The sequence below is a fragment of the Falco rusticolus genome, chromosome 4 (genome assembly GCF_015220075.1).
Source record: "Falco rusticolus isolate bFalRus1 chromosome 4, bFalRus1.pri, whole genome shotgun sequence".
NCBI classification, from domain to species: domain Eukaryota; kingdom Metazoa; phylum Chordata; class Aves; order Falconiformes; family Falconidae; genus Falco; species Falco rusticolus.
In genome coordinates this window covers 54,128,711-54,145,714 of record NC_051190.1, presented here as the reverse complement: position 1 = coordinate 54,145,714, position 17,004 = coordinate 54,128,711, and the positions used below count along the sequence as shown (strand labels likewise).

Here is a 17,004-nt window from a genome sequence, read left to right as displayed (position 1 = left end):
AGTTCTAGCAATTCTAAAATAGTATTTCTAAAATTTTTAGTAATTGTAACATTTGGGAAATGTTAAAGCAAAAACACATCTGTTTTTTTTTTAAATTCAGGTCTGCCAGCTCCTTTTGACTTCATTGTTAATGTTACATTATTCAACAGTGCAGCGCATATGCGATACCATTAATGTCTTCTGAGAAAGCATAAATAAAAGGGCAAAATCGCAACAATATACTGTAACTCTGTAGGAAGCACATGAGGGTTTTATTCTGTCAGAAAGACTTTATTCTATCCAGAACATCTTCAGAAATGCTTAATTTAAGCAAAATCCTTTGGTTTTCTCCCTGAAGTTAGCTCCATTGGTTCTACCTTTGCTCCTAGCCTGGATAGCTAGGGTTGTACCGCCGTGCTCCACCCCTCCACAGAGAGCATCTCTGGGCAACAGCACACTCCCTCCTCAGCCTCCAGGACCATTTTGTGTCTTCTCCCTTTTTAAGGAGAAAAACTGCTTCTGGGGAAGGGATTTGGCTCCTGATCCCTTGATTGTCATCGGTGTCCCCTTCCTGCTGAGCACATCCCCTGCACAGCCATCTCATTTCAAGGGGAAGAGAAAGCTGGTGACAGAAGTTTGGGGGAAGCAGAGAATGAAGGGAAGCATGTCTCACATGTTCAGACCAGGTGTTTTAATGCAACAGGGAGAGATAAGGTCAAAGAAAAGAGATATATAATTAGGTATTTCTGCCTTTTTCATCTGAAAAAGGTGCTGCTCTCTATTAACTCTGATTTGCCTGACTCTTGCAGTGTTCTGCTGTTCTTTCTGTACCGATTTCTGGGAAAGTGCAGACACCACCAGTGCTGAATTTCAGGGACTGGGGTAACTGAAAGCTACATGTTTAAAGAAAATATTTTTGTGCCTTTCCTTCCAAAAGCTGCCTGCACCAAGGTGATAGGCTCCACACACCTTTGCACAGCTGCTCTGCTCTGCCCCGGTTCCTCTGCTGCATCCAGCAGATACCAGTCTTGGTTGTTCTACAATCCGCTTTTCTCTTTCCCCCAGGTTGCAGAAGGCAATGGGACAACATCACATGCTGGCCTGAAGCGGAGGTGGGAGAGGTTGTGGTACGTCCGTGCCCCAAGTACTTCAGATTCCTCACCACATTTCTCGGTAAGCAAAACCAGACACCTCATCCCACTGAAATGGGTTTATGGCTTCACTGCTCATGGGGCTTCACGTCATATCATAGGGAATGCCTGTCAGTATAATCAGAGGGAGAAGCAAGCTCTTTGCACAAGGTAAGGGAGGTTTCCAAGCTGAGCCAAACCATTAGAGCATCCTCCCTGTCCTTCCTGCAGCACCATGTACTGCTCTGGATCATAGGGATGCAAAATGGCTCCTGGTGAAATCCAATAATAGAGATGTGGTGCAGTGAAAATTGAATCGACCTGTGTAACAGTATGTTTGTTGTACGCAATGAACAGTTTGGTGCTGTAATTAAGTAAGTCTCTGACATAAAATACACAAGCTGAAACTGTACATAATAAAGTGTGTTTCTGCTGAAATGACAAATCTGGCCACAGGCCAAGAAATTAACCTGACAAATAATGGGCAAGGAAGGTTAACGGGGAAAGTAGCTTAACTCGCTGTTTGGGGTGTTCTGGGGAGCTTTAATTTAAAACTCAGGTCTCAAGAGCCATGCAGCAACAGGACTCTTTCCCTCCTGGTAGTTTATAGTCATTATTTACTATTTTTATTATGGTACCCCTGCAGGCTTCCACACAGAAATAAGCTCTTTTGTACTGGAGATTATGCACCAAGCTGATAAGTCTCCAGTTTTACAGCTTTGCAGTCCAAACACACATGATAGATTATGAATGGGAGGAAGGGTACAATATCGTCCCTGTTTAACAGGCCAGGGCACTTCACTGATTAACCAGCACCCGCTGATTACATGACTTGCCCAAGGCCACACCAAAAGTCTTGGCAGACCCAGAAGGGAAATTCAGAATCCCCGGAGTCCTATCCTAGTGCTGTAACCTCCTTGTTTCCAAAACTGCCCAGCAGTTCATCACTGCTGCGTCAACACCCAGGGAGAGCAAGCAGAAGCTGCTGTAATGTCCCATTTTGCAGGACAAGACCCCTGAGCGTTGGTTCAGCCACATGGAATAATTGCTGGCTGTTGATGCTTTGTGCCCTCTCCTCTCCTAAGCACAACATTCACTAACTGGGCTTTACAGACCCAGCAGAGTAAAGTTAGTTTAGTTAGTTAAACAGACCTTTTTTAAGAAGTTTTTCTAATACTTCATCCCACCAGAGCAGAGGAATGAGGAAAGTAATATATATATATACACACACATATACATACATATATATAAATTGTGGCAGTGTTGAACTTAAGCTAATGAAAGTGGGATGCCTTTAGTTGTGTGCTAGGATGGGTTAATGAGACTCCATGAAGTTGTCCATTCAGGGACAACTACTGCTCTCCAAGATGTCCTAGGACATCCTGATCTCCAGGTTCCCCTGAAGAAAGGTGCAGTTTTCCAGTGACACATGAACTATGGGAGCTCTCAGGTACTTAAGGGTATCTCAGAAAACCTGTGCTTAGGCAAGTGAATGGTTCTTGTTCTGGGAGAAGTCCATCGCTGAGAGCAGTCGGGGCACCACTTGGGCTCTCTGCACTTAGCTCAGTGTGCCAGGCCAAGAAAGAGCCTCAAACACAAGCCAGCCCATGACCCTTCCCTGCATGCCCATGTTGCAGCGTGGCTGCTGGCATTTATGCTGTTCTGTGAGCAGTGAGCTCAGCAAATGTCACCCAGCCTTGAAGCTGGCAGGGTCAGCTGCCTTCCAGCAGACTCTCACATTGCTTTGGATGAGTTTTCTCCCATTAAATTTAGTTTTCTGCATCTGACTGTCATCCAGGGATTCCTTACTGGAGAGCTGGCTAGTTTGGTCAGTGGTGGCTAGGGCATGATTCATCTCATCATAAATCAACCACTTAAAGAGATCGGATGAACATCACCATGAAAATACCTATTTCTCCTCGTTTAGTATGGTAAAGCACACAGGGACTTCTTTGTTGGACAAAGCAGATTCAGCACTCTGAATGTTTCTGCTGTTTCTAATGCAGGTATGTCTGTGAGAGGGGTGCCTAGGATCCCAGTAATGTCAGCAGTGATCTGGTCAGTGCTATCAACAGACAACTGTATGACAGAACCTGAACAGCTCTTTAGATGTCATTTGCTGTATCGATAAATTTTCTGTTGAGTGCAGTAGAAATGCAGGCGCTAAGCTCGCAGGTAGGCACCTACACTGCAGACACTGAGGACTCCAGTTTCCTCAGCATAAGCATCTGATGCTGTTTGAGCTACTCTGGGGGATCTAAGTAATCCCTGAGGATGCCTCAGCTGGTGCTAAGATACCTGTACTTAGGAAACCAGTTTCTAACCTGGAATGGCATTCCTATCAACTGCTTGTATAGTTTTCCATCTGTAAACCTGTCTCTGAGCTTGTTTTGTGGTGAGTGGTGAGAAATGGGCTCCTTAGAGGTGCGGCTTGGCTGGCTTTTAGAATTCAGCTTCAGGGTGGGTTGAATAGCATCAACAAACCACATCTTTCTCCCCATTTACAGTTGGATGCTTGTAGAGTGGCTCTGGCAGATGTGAATGTCTTACAGTCAGGTGAATCCCACCTGTGCAGAGCATTTGTGCTAGCATCTCCTTCTGTAAATAAAGTGATGCCATTTCCAAAGTAGAAACAACAGCTTTGATTTTCTCTGAGCTGTGCACTTTGAACAATCATGTACAAATGTGGAAAGCAGATATGGTCTTAAAAAAAGGGAGGGTAAGATTGTCTCTTGTTTTATAGGATTTGCTGCAAAATTAATGCCATTAAAGTTTGTGAAGCAGTTCTTCCTTTGTAGTAGTATCATTGAACAGCTTTCAAGGAAATCAATCATCTGGTTAATGTTTATGTCTTACTCTTTGATCCTTTTGCAGGAACATGAAAGCTTATACCAAGTTGTGAGCAAGAGAAAATCTCTTATTTTTATAGAGAAAAAAGGTGAAATACTGGGAAACAAAGAGTTAATGTGAATTTCCTGCCTAATGAGGAACATGCTTTCAAATGACTAATATCCTATCTCCTGGTAAATAGAGGATAAAATATCTCATGGCATTTAGAAACCTTAAAATGCCTAGCATAGTCCTGATGTCATTTGACATTAAAGTTTGATGCCATTCACAAATCCAGAAGATTTTTATTATTTCATGACATTCGTCAGTACCATGTGAAGGAGAAAGATGAAAATATTTTTGGCACTTTAATAACAAAAAGTGCATTGCTTGCCATCCCTTTCCCCTAGAGCGTTATAACTTTCTTTGAATACATGAAAAATGACATTTGTAATAGGGATTTGTTTCCCACAGTTCCTCCAGAAGCAAATTGTCCATCATGCACAAATTAAACAGTGAAAATTAGCACTGACAGTTTTTAAGCTTCAGCTGTGAGATTAATTGATTTAAGAGGGCGGGAATGGGAATAACCAAACTCTGGAATCCCACTCAACGAGGTGAGATCCTGCTGAGTTTCAGGCTTTCCAAACTCCTTTTTCCCTCTGGGGCTCTAAATTTACTTCTAGTCCTCTTGCCTTGCCATCACAAATGTGTTTTGCTTGTCTTATGTATTCTACTTGCCTTCCTTGTGCTTAGTGGGCCTACAGACCGCAAGGACTGCAATTCATCATTAATTCTTGTATATTCCTATTTTCAAGCCGCCAAGAGCGGAGCCACCCGGATCCTGCCTCTCTGCAGGCAGGTGGTGCCCCTTCTAGAGTCACCCAGCCATGGCAGCTTCCCTGTGCGGAGCTGAGCACACCAGTATGTGCATGAATTTGTATAGTTCAGCTCACACTCCTCCAGTGTTGGTCAAGCCCGTTGAAGCAATACCAGCACTGTTATCACATATCCCAGCAGCTTTAGTTGGATCTTCCCTCCCCTGCTCCACAAGTTCCTGGTTTCCTCCCCATTCTCCTATACGTGACGTCTTCACCCCCTTATTTATTTTGTCCAACATTTTCACACCAAACTCTAACTCTTTCCTGGTGTTAGGAACACACTGCCAAGCGCTGGGCATGAGTGATACAAGGAACTAAAACTTGTCAGTGTTGATGGTTGCTGCACCATGAATTTACAGTCTTGCTGAACTAGTGGAGAGTGCAAAACTTCGCAGGTGTAGCTAAACTGTGACATTGTTGTCTGGAACAGGCAGCTATCAGTGCATTTTTATGTGGGTAGGAAGTCATCAGAGAGTCTAGCTGGCATTGCCATTCAGTACTGGTCCATGCTCTGCCATCCTCCTGTTGCATTTAGATATAACCTGGTGCAATGGATTGACATTCTGAAACCACATTACAAGAATTTAATCAGAAATTCTCAGAGCTGTTGTGACATTAATGCACAAATATTGAAAAAGAGATAATGCAAGGAAGCAGTCAGGGCACTGATATGGAAACTTGCCTGGCATATCACAGATCACAGACCGTGACAATACCACTTTGATTGCCCACCTGGAGCATTTATTACGTTTCCACGTGTCCTCATGAATGCTGGACGTCATCATTCCTCAATCATGCCTTCTCCCAGTCAGATTCTTGGGCCAGGGTTAGTACTTGGAAGGCTTCTGAGATAAACCGCGAGCCACTGGAGGAGGGTAGCTTCTGCAAGGCTGCGGTCACTCCTCTGGAGTACAAGAGGGTAGGGCATGACTTGCCTCTTTCCAAATGTGTTGCCACTGGGGTTTGTTCTCCTCCTGTTGCGTGTAAATGACAAAGATAAACTGAAGCTCTGGAAGACATATATTCTGGTAAATCCCATCATGTTAAAAGAGACTGGAAGATTGTGGCTTAGCAACACTTGCTTAGTTTAGTAACACAGAAGGTGAGGGTCCCCATTGCAAGAGTAAAATCAAGGAGGGAAAAGAGTAGTACAAGCTGATATTCAACAAAAGCAGAATGTGCAAACTGCCATGAATAGAGTCACAGTAGAAACGAGAGGAAAGTTCCAGTGGGGATTTATATCAGAAGTAAAGACTAACTTTGGAGATAGCTTCGATGGGCTTTTAAAGTGATTAGATGATGTTAAGGATCAAGGACATCTCCAGGTCTGCATCTGTGTGTTCTTCTGACAGACCCACCACATTTCATATGCAGTGAGCCAAAGAGATAGAGAGGGAAGGAGACTGGACCGCGTCACTCACTCAGTTCTGCACCTCTGCACTGAATATTCAGCTACAATTTGTGCACTATGAGTTATAAAGCAAGCCAGGACTTGAAATATTGGTCTCAGTTGAATCTTGAGGTTTCTTAGCAAAATTATGCCCCCTCCTTTGAACGTCATTCCTAAGAATGCTGTCTCGCTGGCTCAGGATATTTCCTGGCTTCAAGCTGCTGCTCTGTGTCCCATTTGGCAGTCCCAAATCCCACATGCTGAGAAGCAAATCCTTCAAGTCATATCTGGCTTTGCATATCTATGGAAGAGATGCTTTTGCTGGCTACCTGGAGTCTTAGAAGAAGCATGAAGCTGTCTTGTTGTCAGCTTTTATGTGCCCTCACCATTTGTTCAACTTGATTGCCATGGTGCTCATTCAGAAGGTTTTGTGCTGTTCTTCAGGCAAGAATTAGGGTGGGGTGAGAGACACATAGCCAGACTCCTGTGGCTAACATCAGCTACAAAAATTGGCGGTTATATTGTGTGTCACCTCAAAGGTACATATTTGCACAGAGCAACGCTAAGTGTTTAGGTGTGCAGTCTTTTCTCTTAAACAGGCATTTCTCTCAAAATAGGGATTTTGAAAAGACAGGGATATCTATCAGCATCGACTCATGAAAACAGCAAGCTTTTCTTCTTCTGCATGGCAGCTGGGATCTAAAATGTCTAGGCTGCATAAGAGAGATGATTCAGTCCATTCAAAGGATTTATAAAGTCCTGAATTTAAACAAGATCATGTGTAAGTTTCTACTGATTTCAGCCGTGCTCCTTTCTGTCTACAGGTGCAGGTAATCAGGCTCAGTATCTCACGTCAGCCATATGAAAGGTCAACATTACATCTAGCCAGATATACGGGTTTTCTCCCGCAGTAAACAGGGAGGCACATCCTATATGTCCTGGAGATGTTTCTTTGGGGTTTAAATCAGCCTGTGACTTCCCCACTGTTCATGGAGGGAGGTCTATAGAGTAATTCAGAACCGATGCTTAGGATGTCAGCTGTAGGTGAACCAAATCTGCTCATCTGCAGACACACAGATAAAATTTTCAGGTGTATCTAAATCCCTTGCATGTTTAATATCATTGCAAGTTGTATGCAAATATTGTCTTGTATCTAAAGAACTTGGAGACAAATTCTTCTCTGGGTTTACAGTCTTTTAAACCTGGAGTAACTAAAGTTTATACCAGCATTAACATTCAGAATCTGACCTAAAGACATTAAACAAGCCCTTTTCTGCGTAAGCAGAGTTCCCAGGACTTCCCTGAGAAATAATGGATCTTACTATTTTATTGTGGATATTTCAAATCATAATCCATCACGAAGGTTACATTATTTATTTACTTATTTAATGTCATCTTAACATTTTAAACTTGCACATTCATACTCTTCTGTCAGCAAGCTTTTTCATTTGAATGTGAAAGGTGCCTTTTCCTCTGTGGTACATTTCAATTCAACAAATATAAATCAGTAGTTCTGTCATTCTCTTTTTCTGATATTGTACCCGAAGTTATTTTAACTACTGTTACACTACGCACTTACACGCAGATCGTGGTTCATACTGTTCCTGGCCTCTAACTGATGTCCTTTTGGCAAATTCAGTACAATGGACAGCCAGGTCTAATTCTGGCATCTCATTTTTTTCCCCTGATTCATCTGTAGAGGGATTTGGTAATGACACCCTCTCTCCTTACCTTCACTTTGAAAGACATTGACTAATCCTTTGTAGCATCATCCAACTTCAGTAGGACAGAGGCAATGAAGTCAAAGTCATTGAATATGTGTCATTTGCTGTTAACATCCAGGCCCAGATGGTTCAGGCTGAAGCAATACCCAGCCATCACTGCTCCCCACCCTTCCAGTTCTAGCACGTACACCCCCAGCTCTACAGAACTGCACAGAGCCAAAGGAAGAGCTCCCCATGAAATCGCCTGGGAATGAGCTTCTCACTGAAGCTCCACTGATGCCCCCTGCAAGGTTGCAGGGTTCTCACATATGCTTTGTGTGGAGCCCGCCAAACACACTTGAGTCCCTGTTAGCTCAGAGTGAGTTGGAGCAGAGTTATAACCATCTCCTGGGACAGTCAAATGAAATTTGTAAGTAGGACACGGGCAGGGACTCCAGGGAGCTGGTATTCTGCTGCCTTCCTTTCTGGTTAGTTAAATATACAAATGAGAGTCCTTCTACTGAATTGTGGGCACCTAATATTAAGCATCTAATCTAAACTCCTTGTCGAATTTCTCCCTCCAGCACTTTAAGGACATTGCTTATCCTATGATATTTCTTAGGAAGGGATGAGATGACTTTTGGATGTCTAACATAGCCTCTAAAGGGAACCTGGTAGTCTACGTTCAACTAGACTCCCTACATTTCCATGGCAGAAGTTAAGTGAGATGAATCCCGACCTTTTGCAAAAGAGATATATAATGAGTAGATGAAAACAAACAAAAATGCAGAATCATATTAATTTCCTCTCCTGCAAAAATTGTTCTCATTTAATTCAAAAACATCTTGATCTCTCTCTCAAGCCAGCATTTTTTCCTCATTCCCCCCCTCCCCCTTATTCTATACTGCTTTTAAAACTGGAATGAAGACTGAAAAAGATGAGGAGGGATGAGCAGATAGCAGCAGATAAGCAGAAGACATTGTCACTACCATCAAGAACCCAAAAATGAACCAGACTCACTGCTTATTTACTATGATGCTCATTTAAAAGGAAACAAACAGCTGAGTGCATCAGTTATGGAGGTTTGTTCGCTGAGAGACCTCAACCTGCTCAGGTGCTCTGCTGTCCAAACATGCTTTCACATCACAAAGGCAGAATTGCCAGGAGACCTCCTCATTGACGTGGATCGTGCCCACCATTTGCACAGCCCGCTCTGAAGGCGCAGAAAAGGGGACTAGACAGCCGCCACTCCTGTGCACTGTGCCCAGCAGGGCAACCTCCAGCCTGTTTGCTCTTAATTTTTCTCATTTGTCATGGACAACAGAAGGTCCAAGGCAGAAGACAGTGCCAGATGACCCCGTTACCACAGATCAGTGGCATTTTACATTCACATTTAAGAGTGCACTTTTCATGTAGGCCAGCTCCAGCAATGTGCATGGGTGCAAAAAAGAAACAGGTGCCTTTCTGGTTATATGCCATATTTAAAGTTTGGGTTTGCTTTAGACCTTTGCAATTTGTTTGCAGCTGAGGTGTCACAATGAATGTGCCCCACTCCTCTGAAAGACTGGAGCTGAGAAGGTTTTGTGGGCAGTTGCTGAACCCCTCCACCATCCTACAGAGCGCCCCAAGTCATGTCTGTCCAGTGATACCAGTGCACACTGTGTTGAGGTCCTTAGGCTGAAAACCTACTGCCAGCTTGTGGAATTGCTATACCTCCACTTAGCCAGAAATGTGCATCTTTTTCTGATAAATATTTCCTGGTATACTATGATTGCAATATCAAAAGATCTAATGAGAAATTTGTCCTAGAGTTTGACAGCTCTGCTTTTAATGTGAGAAAACAAACAGTTTACAAAAGGTGCCTAATTAAGGGAAACATGTGATGTTAAGAAGGGAGGAATTATCTGTATTTATCAAGGATTAAGATCTTCACACTTAGAAATGTAATGTGCAGGAAGGGAAAAGGAAGACAAGGGAAGATGGAGGATTGCCCAAAATCCAGGGAGCAGTAAGCTTCAGGGCATGGGAGGTGTGGCAGCAATAACTGAAGGCCATTTGATATGAATATGAATATTCATATTCATATGGATATGAAAAAGAACAGATGAAGGCTGCGTCCGTCGTGTGATGTGGGGACACCGTGCCACAGGTTGCACTATGGCAATAAATGTCGAAATACTGAAAATATGAAATAACTTGAAACACCGAGCAGAAGTTGTAATGAAAGAATGATCTTGTGAGATCAGGGCTGAGGCAGATAAAGCAAGTTTGGAAAACTTACCCCACGAAGTCATGACTTACCCCACAAGTTTCTCCCAGATGTAACAACTTCAGCATCCAGTTTACTGCAAGCTATAGCTGACTGATAGCCTCAGGTGTTTCTCAGTAATGGTAGGACAGATCAATAATAAAAACGGAACTAGAGACGTTCCAGCGGATTCAGCAGCATCTCGAGAAGAGTAAATGATAAGAACTGCTATTGCTTTAATAGCCTCTGCTTGAAAAATCGATTTCTGACCATGGAATATTATGACAGAGAAGCAGGACAGATTGCTGCTCAGAGCAGACCTTCCCCTCTCCTGTAGAAGCTATTACAGAAAAGAGCAAGAGAAGCAAGAGGGAGACAAAAGTGAACACCCCCTAGCAATGACTGACCTTATATCTCTTTGTATGCATTCAGGCTCCCATTAAAAGCCAATAAGAGGTTTTCTTCATTAAGATCAAAGAGCTAAAACCTCACCTGTGACACAAACTTTCAGACGTGTTTCTGAGTCTGAAGTGTGTATTTGAAACGGATGAGAGGCAAAAAGAAATCAAGACAGAGAAAAACCTGAAGAGCTAGGCATAGGCAACAGATCACTCGGAATACAGTTATCTCTCTGCATTTATTCAGTTCACCTGCTCAGTGTTTAGCTCATGGCCAGATCAAACACCCCTTAGAAAGAAAATGTTCTGGTTTTATCTTGGTTCCACTAACTCCTCGCTTCTCTTCCACTATGTCATGTATAAATCATCCCATTCCCCTACCAGGCCCTGTACTGGTTGGTATAACCCAATCTGCAAAGTCATTGTGATTCATATCTCTTCCAAATCACTCCCACATAGATTTATAAATCCAGAAATTGAATTGGAAGTTTTTGTGTGTTTGTTCTTGTTCCAGAAAGTCTATCCCAATTAATAGATTGTGTGTGCAGTGTTTTGCTGTAGAGCAACATCCCTCAATTTTTGACAAGTGATGCCAATAAATATTCACTGCAGAGCACAGTTAGACTCCTTCTATAGGGCTGTGAGGGTCCTGGAGGCAGAGGAAGAAGACTTGGAGTCATCCCTCTGGACTGTTGATGTGGGCAGTGGAAGGACCAAGATCAAAGCCAGAAGACCTCATGGAAGGTGCAGCTGAGCAGGTCCATCAGACGATAGTGGGAGGTTCACATCCAAAGGAGAATAGGGCCACTGCCATTGGAGTAAAGTATGAGTAAAGGTATGGACAGACGCTGTACAAGTAGAGTAGCTAGATTAATTCTCTTCCATCTCAAAAAATGCAGATTGAAAGGGTGTACGTTAGAGGTAAATACACTCCTGAATGTTGTGGAGAAAGTAGGTGGGGAATGATTTTTTCACAGGGTATGAGAGAAGAGCTACTAAATGAAATCATCCATTGGCAGGTCTAAAATATGCATATGGAGGTATGTTTATGTTTTCACACAACATCTAAAAAAATCGTAGGGCAGATAGACCTAGAAGGTACAATTGAAAGCCAAAGGTATAAAGAGCTATCAGAATTGTTAGAAAGAGGTAAGAAAAATTTAGAATATAGGAATGAGATAAATTCAGTGATTAAGTGTGTGGAACACTAGTTCATATGCAGCCTCCATTTCAGGGAGATGAGAATATGTTTCCACCATCAGCAGGACAGGCAAGATGCAAAGCCATAAAGTCATTTAGCTTCTTAACCTGCTTTTCTTCCTACTAAGGTTTAACAGTTCTTCACCCAGCTGGGTGGAAAAAAAAAAAGGCATAGAATAAAGACAAAAAAGACCTCCTTGTCTCCTGATCAGTATCAGTACTGTCAATTCATTTTTATTCATGAGTCCAACTAAAAAAGATGAGTGGTATGGGATAGGAAGAGGAGAATCCTTCTTTCCTCAGAAGAAATTGAATTAAAACAGTTTGTAAAATCTGAATATCCAAAAACTGAATTAAAAACAGGAATATTTAGACATAGAATGGTTTGGGTTGGAAGGGACCATAAAGACCACCTAGTTCCAGCCCCCTGCCACAGGCAGGGCCCCCTTCCCCCAGCCCCGGTAGCTCCCAGCCCCGTCCAGCCTGGCCTCGGGCACTGCCAGGGCTGGGGCACCCACAGCTGCTCTGGGCAGTGTGGTGCCTCGCCGCCCTCACAGGGAAGGATTTCTTCATAATATCTCATCTAAATCTCCCCTCTTTCAGTTTAAAGCCATTTCCCCTTGTCCTGTTACTACAGGTCCTTGTAGTAAGCCCCTCTCCAGCTTTCCTGTCGGCCCCTTTAGGTGCTGGGAGGCTGCAATAAGGTGTCCCAGACTCTTCCCTTCTCCGGGCTGGACAGCCCCAGCTCTCCCAGCCTTGTCTGCACAGCAGAGGGGCTCCAGCCCTCTGGCCATCTCCGTGGCCTCCTCTGGACCCACTCCAACAGGTCCATGAGCTTCTGTTGGGTGCCCCAGAGCTGGACGCAGCACTGCAGGTGGGGTCTCATGAGAGCAGAGCAGAGGGGGATAATGCCTTCCCTTGACCTGCTGGCCATGCTGCTCATGATGCAGCCCTGGATTTGCTTGGCTTTCTGGGCTGTGAGCACACATTACCAGTTCATGATGAGCTTTTCATCCACCAACACCCCCAAGTCCTTCTCCTCAGGGCTGCTCTCCATCCGTTCTCTGCCCAGCCTGTGTTTGTGCTTGGGATTGCCCCGACCCAGGTGCAGGACCTTGCACTTGGCCTTGTTGAAGTTCATAAGGTTGTCAGGGGCCCACCTCTCCAGGCTGTCAGGGTCCCTCTGGGTGGCATCCCTTCTCTCCAGAGTGTCGACTGCACCACACACCTCGGTGTCATCGGCAAACTTAGTTGAGGGTGCACTCGATCCCACTGTCCCTGTCACTGACAAAGATCTTGGACAGCGCTGGTCCCAGAACAAACCTGAGGAACGGCACTTGTCACTGGTCTCCACTTGGACATTGTGCCGTTGACTACAGCTCTTTGCATCCATCCATCCACTTCCATCACAAGTTTACAGGTGGTGGTTTGTTTGGTTTTTTTTTTAATTTTACTGGGGTTTTTTTAGTGCTAAAAAGGAACATGTAGGGGGTTTTAAACAAAGCTTGTCTCATAATTTAGCCAGTCCTGATTGTTGTCATTGAGAGGAATTTCCTTCCCTCTGTCTTTGCTACCCGAAGCAGAGAGTTTCTGAATCACCCTGCAAGTGAGAAAAAGCAGCTTAGGACAGATGTGAGCCAGGTACCAGAGTCTGTACAACCACAAGAGCTAATCAGACGGAAAGATGGGAGCACTGGGATAATCACTTGCAACCATCAGTTCCATTTCCATAATAGGCATGGTGCTAAACCATGCAGATTAGGAAATGAGGGAAGGCTTTGTGGGCTGTAAAGAAGCATTTGCTTAAACCAGGACCAGCTGCTGGGCCAGATGGCAAAGTCCTGTCCTACAGCAGACATGATACTGGAAAGATGGAAAAGTGTATGGAGGAAGTGCAATCTCTCCTTGTGCTTTGTGTACACGATCATTATTCACTGTGGCACGCTGCAAGCAGGTTTTCAAGGAATAAGGGCAGAGGTAGCACATGAGGAAGAAGCTGTGTTTTATTATGCATATGTATATTATACATACAGGACTTTACATTGACTCGGATGGCCCGTCCTGTCTGCTTAACTTTGCAGTTGGGTAGCATTTAGCGTGCTGCAGAGCTGGTGTTGAGCTCAGGAGGGACCTTGCCGATCTCACTGGGGCTTGACCTGAAGCCAGTGACATGGGTTTGCATTTCCATGGTCCGTACGTCTGCAGAGAGGCAGAGCTCACGTCTGAGGCTCGACCCAGGAAGGTGGTGATTTGATGAAACGATTATGGCCTGTCATGCTACACGTGAGCCTTTACGGCACTGCTGCAGTAAAACTGCCTAAAAACTGGTTACCCGAGCCTACAGCTTCAGCCCTTGCCTTTCAATAGTGTTTTATGTATCGCCTGTCATAAACACTGATATAAATGAGCCAAAGGTCTAGCCTCATATTTACACTTGTATTTCCCTCCTGTAAGCAGTGGCTTTTATACCACACCATACTTTTGGAAAGCTGACTGCTCAGTTTCCCATCCTGGTTCTCCTGCAGCAGGTATAGTTCCTTTAGCTGTTTAAGTATTACCTCTGCACATTATATTTATCATCACTAGACAACTAACTTCGCCCCCCCCCCCCTCATTTCTGCACTACTGTTTTGCTCCCTTTGTACATCCATTCCCTCCTACCTGGCAGGGAGCCTTATGAAAAGGTTATCGCCTCGTTCCCTTTAAAATCTCATTTTTAAATTCCTTTTTCCCCCGATACCTGCAAAGAGAGAAGACAGCAGTGAAAAAGCTGGGGTGCTGAGATCCCTCTAATTGTCTTCCCGTGGTGCTTTGCTCAGGACTCAGATACACAGTCAAGTCGTTGCACCTTGGCAATCATTGTGCTGTCTGCCAAGGCAGGACAGCTCCCAATATGCATGATTTACAGCTTTGGAAGCCCTGGAGGGATTTCAGTGAATTTACACTACAACGAAACTGGTTTAGCCTAGTTGCCTTACCTCCCCTTTGCCCCACCAGACTTGCTGTGGATGAGCTGGAGAGCAATATATCATTGCAGCATCAGCAGCAGCATCTCACAACCAGTATCCCATCCTCCTGGGACCATACGCCTGGTGCTTTTGCAGAAATTGTGCACCCCCAAAACGGGAACCAGGACTTTTTTTCTGGACAACTGACACATGGCCGTTCTAATTTCTGTTTTTCTAATCGCTCCTTCTAATTGCCTTTGCATTTTCTAACCATGGTCAAACTGAAACGTGGGAGGCTCCATATGAGCATAAGGCCACACTTTGTTACTGTGAGGGTGACCAAGCACTGGAGCAGGTTGTCCAGAGAGGTTGTGCAGTCTTCATCCCTGGTGGTTTCCAAACATACCCCAAAGGCACCTGAACATGCTCCTGAGCAGCCAGCCTCATGTGGCCCTGCTTTGAGCTGGGGGGTTGGATGAGATGACCTCCTGAAGGCCCTTCCAACCTCAACCATTCTGTGATTTAGGGAAAGCAAGAAGCTAAGTTCTTGTTGTTATCGTAACTGATAGTTGTGACTTTTACAAATTAAACTTTTTTTTTTCTTCTTCTAAATGAAAAACCTCATCTTATTCAAATGGATGTGGCTTTTAAGAGCAGATGCACCAGTTTGACGGTTGTAATGTTTCTGATCAAACTGAAATACAAACCCCACAAAAAGGCAGATTATTTCATGGCAGTTAACTAATACCAGCCTACTGAGGGGACTCTGTTTGCATGAGCAACTTGAACCTCCTCTTCCCACAATGTGGAGGAGATCCCACAGCACAAACCTACTGGCAGTAGGATGCTTTCCAGCTCTCAGTGAATCTCCTCCACCATGCATTGCTGAGTTAAAAAACCCTGATACCCTTTCTCATTAATTCTCCAGGAATACAGTTGTTGTTGTTTTTTTTTTTTTAAATAGCTTCAGTCTGATAGGAAATAGGAAAGTTTTGGAAATGTTCTGAACTTTCAAAGGCTGGAGATTCCATTTGCAAGTCCAGGAACTCTTGTCTTTTCTGATACGGCCACTTACATTTTGTGGTTTCAATGTACTTCATTAGTGCATCATTCTAGGGAGAATTTGTGTTACACAAAGTATTGAGAAACACAAGTTAATGGGAAATGGTTCTGGAGAACAGCATATAAAACTTCTGGTACTTTGAACACTTTGCCTTCTCGTTGACAGAAGATCAGACTTTATTACCAAAGTCCTGTTGTTGGTGGGGAAACTGATACGCAGAGATGTCACAAGAACCAGCTGCAGTTTCACTGGAGGTCTGTGGCAGAGCTGGGATTTAATGTTGTAACATAAAAAATTCAGTTTAATACTTTGGTCTGAAGTTTGCTGCTGTAAATCTCAGAGTAAGACTAACCTTGTGAGGCACTTTTCCAAATGTTATGTTCACTTTCAGTATTGAAAGTAGTCTGGTAAGTAATAGTAATTAGAAATGTTGTTTGCTCTGAGAGGAGACATCATCCATCACTTGAGCCAAAACTGTGGTGTGTAAAATCTGTCTTGTAACCTTGTAGTTTTTGCACCTCCCAGACATCTAATACAGAACATGAGAGTCAGTAAAACGACTTGTTGTATCACACCATGTGTGTGAATTTGCACATCAAAAAGTGACATGAGCAGCAAAGGATGGTAGAAAAACTTCTCTGGGAAGTGAGTTTCCCCAAAACCAGGGACATTTGTATTACTATTTTTTAATCCCAGTGATTCTGTATCATTGTGCTTCCCCCCTAACTTAGTTTCCACATCTGCAAAATCATTAAGACAACTTTTGAAAGTATTCTTGGGAGCAGTGAGAAGAACTACAAAATAATCAAGTAATTGTGAGGGAGTGCACTTAAAAAGAAGAAGGAAAAATATGAGAAAATTAAGCTGAGAAGCACTTCTCAATTCACTGAGAATAAGAAGCAAAGAATCAAAGCCACCATGAAAGCTAAGGGGATCCCCAAACAGAGAGGAGGAGTTTTGAGCAGGAAATAGGAGGCAGAAAAGTTCAGATAATGGGATCCATTGTAATGAAGAAGAAATAACAGAAATTGCATAACACCTGGGGGGGGGGGGGAAAGTACCAGTCATGTCCTTGATTTGTTTGCACAAGATCGCTTATGATCCCGATACGAACCCTGGTAAAAAACAATGCAAACAGTGACTGTGCAGAAAAAGCCTGGGGAACAGCAACCCACCAAACTGTGCTAAAGTTAACTTTGTTGTTAAAATCAAGAGAGGCACCAGAGCCTTTGTGG

The 17,004-nt window shown here is 43.7% G+C and overlaps 1 protein-coding gene across 1 annotated transcript in view; it reads left to right on the top strand.

Annotated features, from left to right (window-relative positions):
- Nucleotides 1-17,004, top strand: part of VIPR1 (vasoactive intestinal peptide receptor 1) — a 116,030-nt gene that overhangs the window by 55,561 nt on the left and 43,465 nt on the right. The window contains exon 3 of the mRNA XM_037382537.1: nucleotides 1,045-1,152. Within this exon, the coding sequence (XP_037238434.1) occupies nucleotides 1,045-1,152 (108 nt within the window). The remainder of the gene's footprint in view (nucleotides 1-1,044; nucleotides 1,153-17,004) is intronic.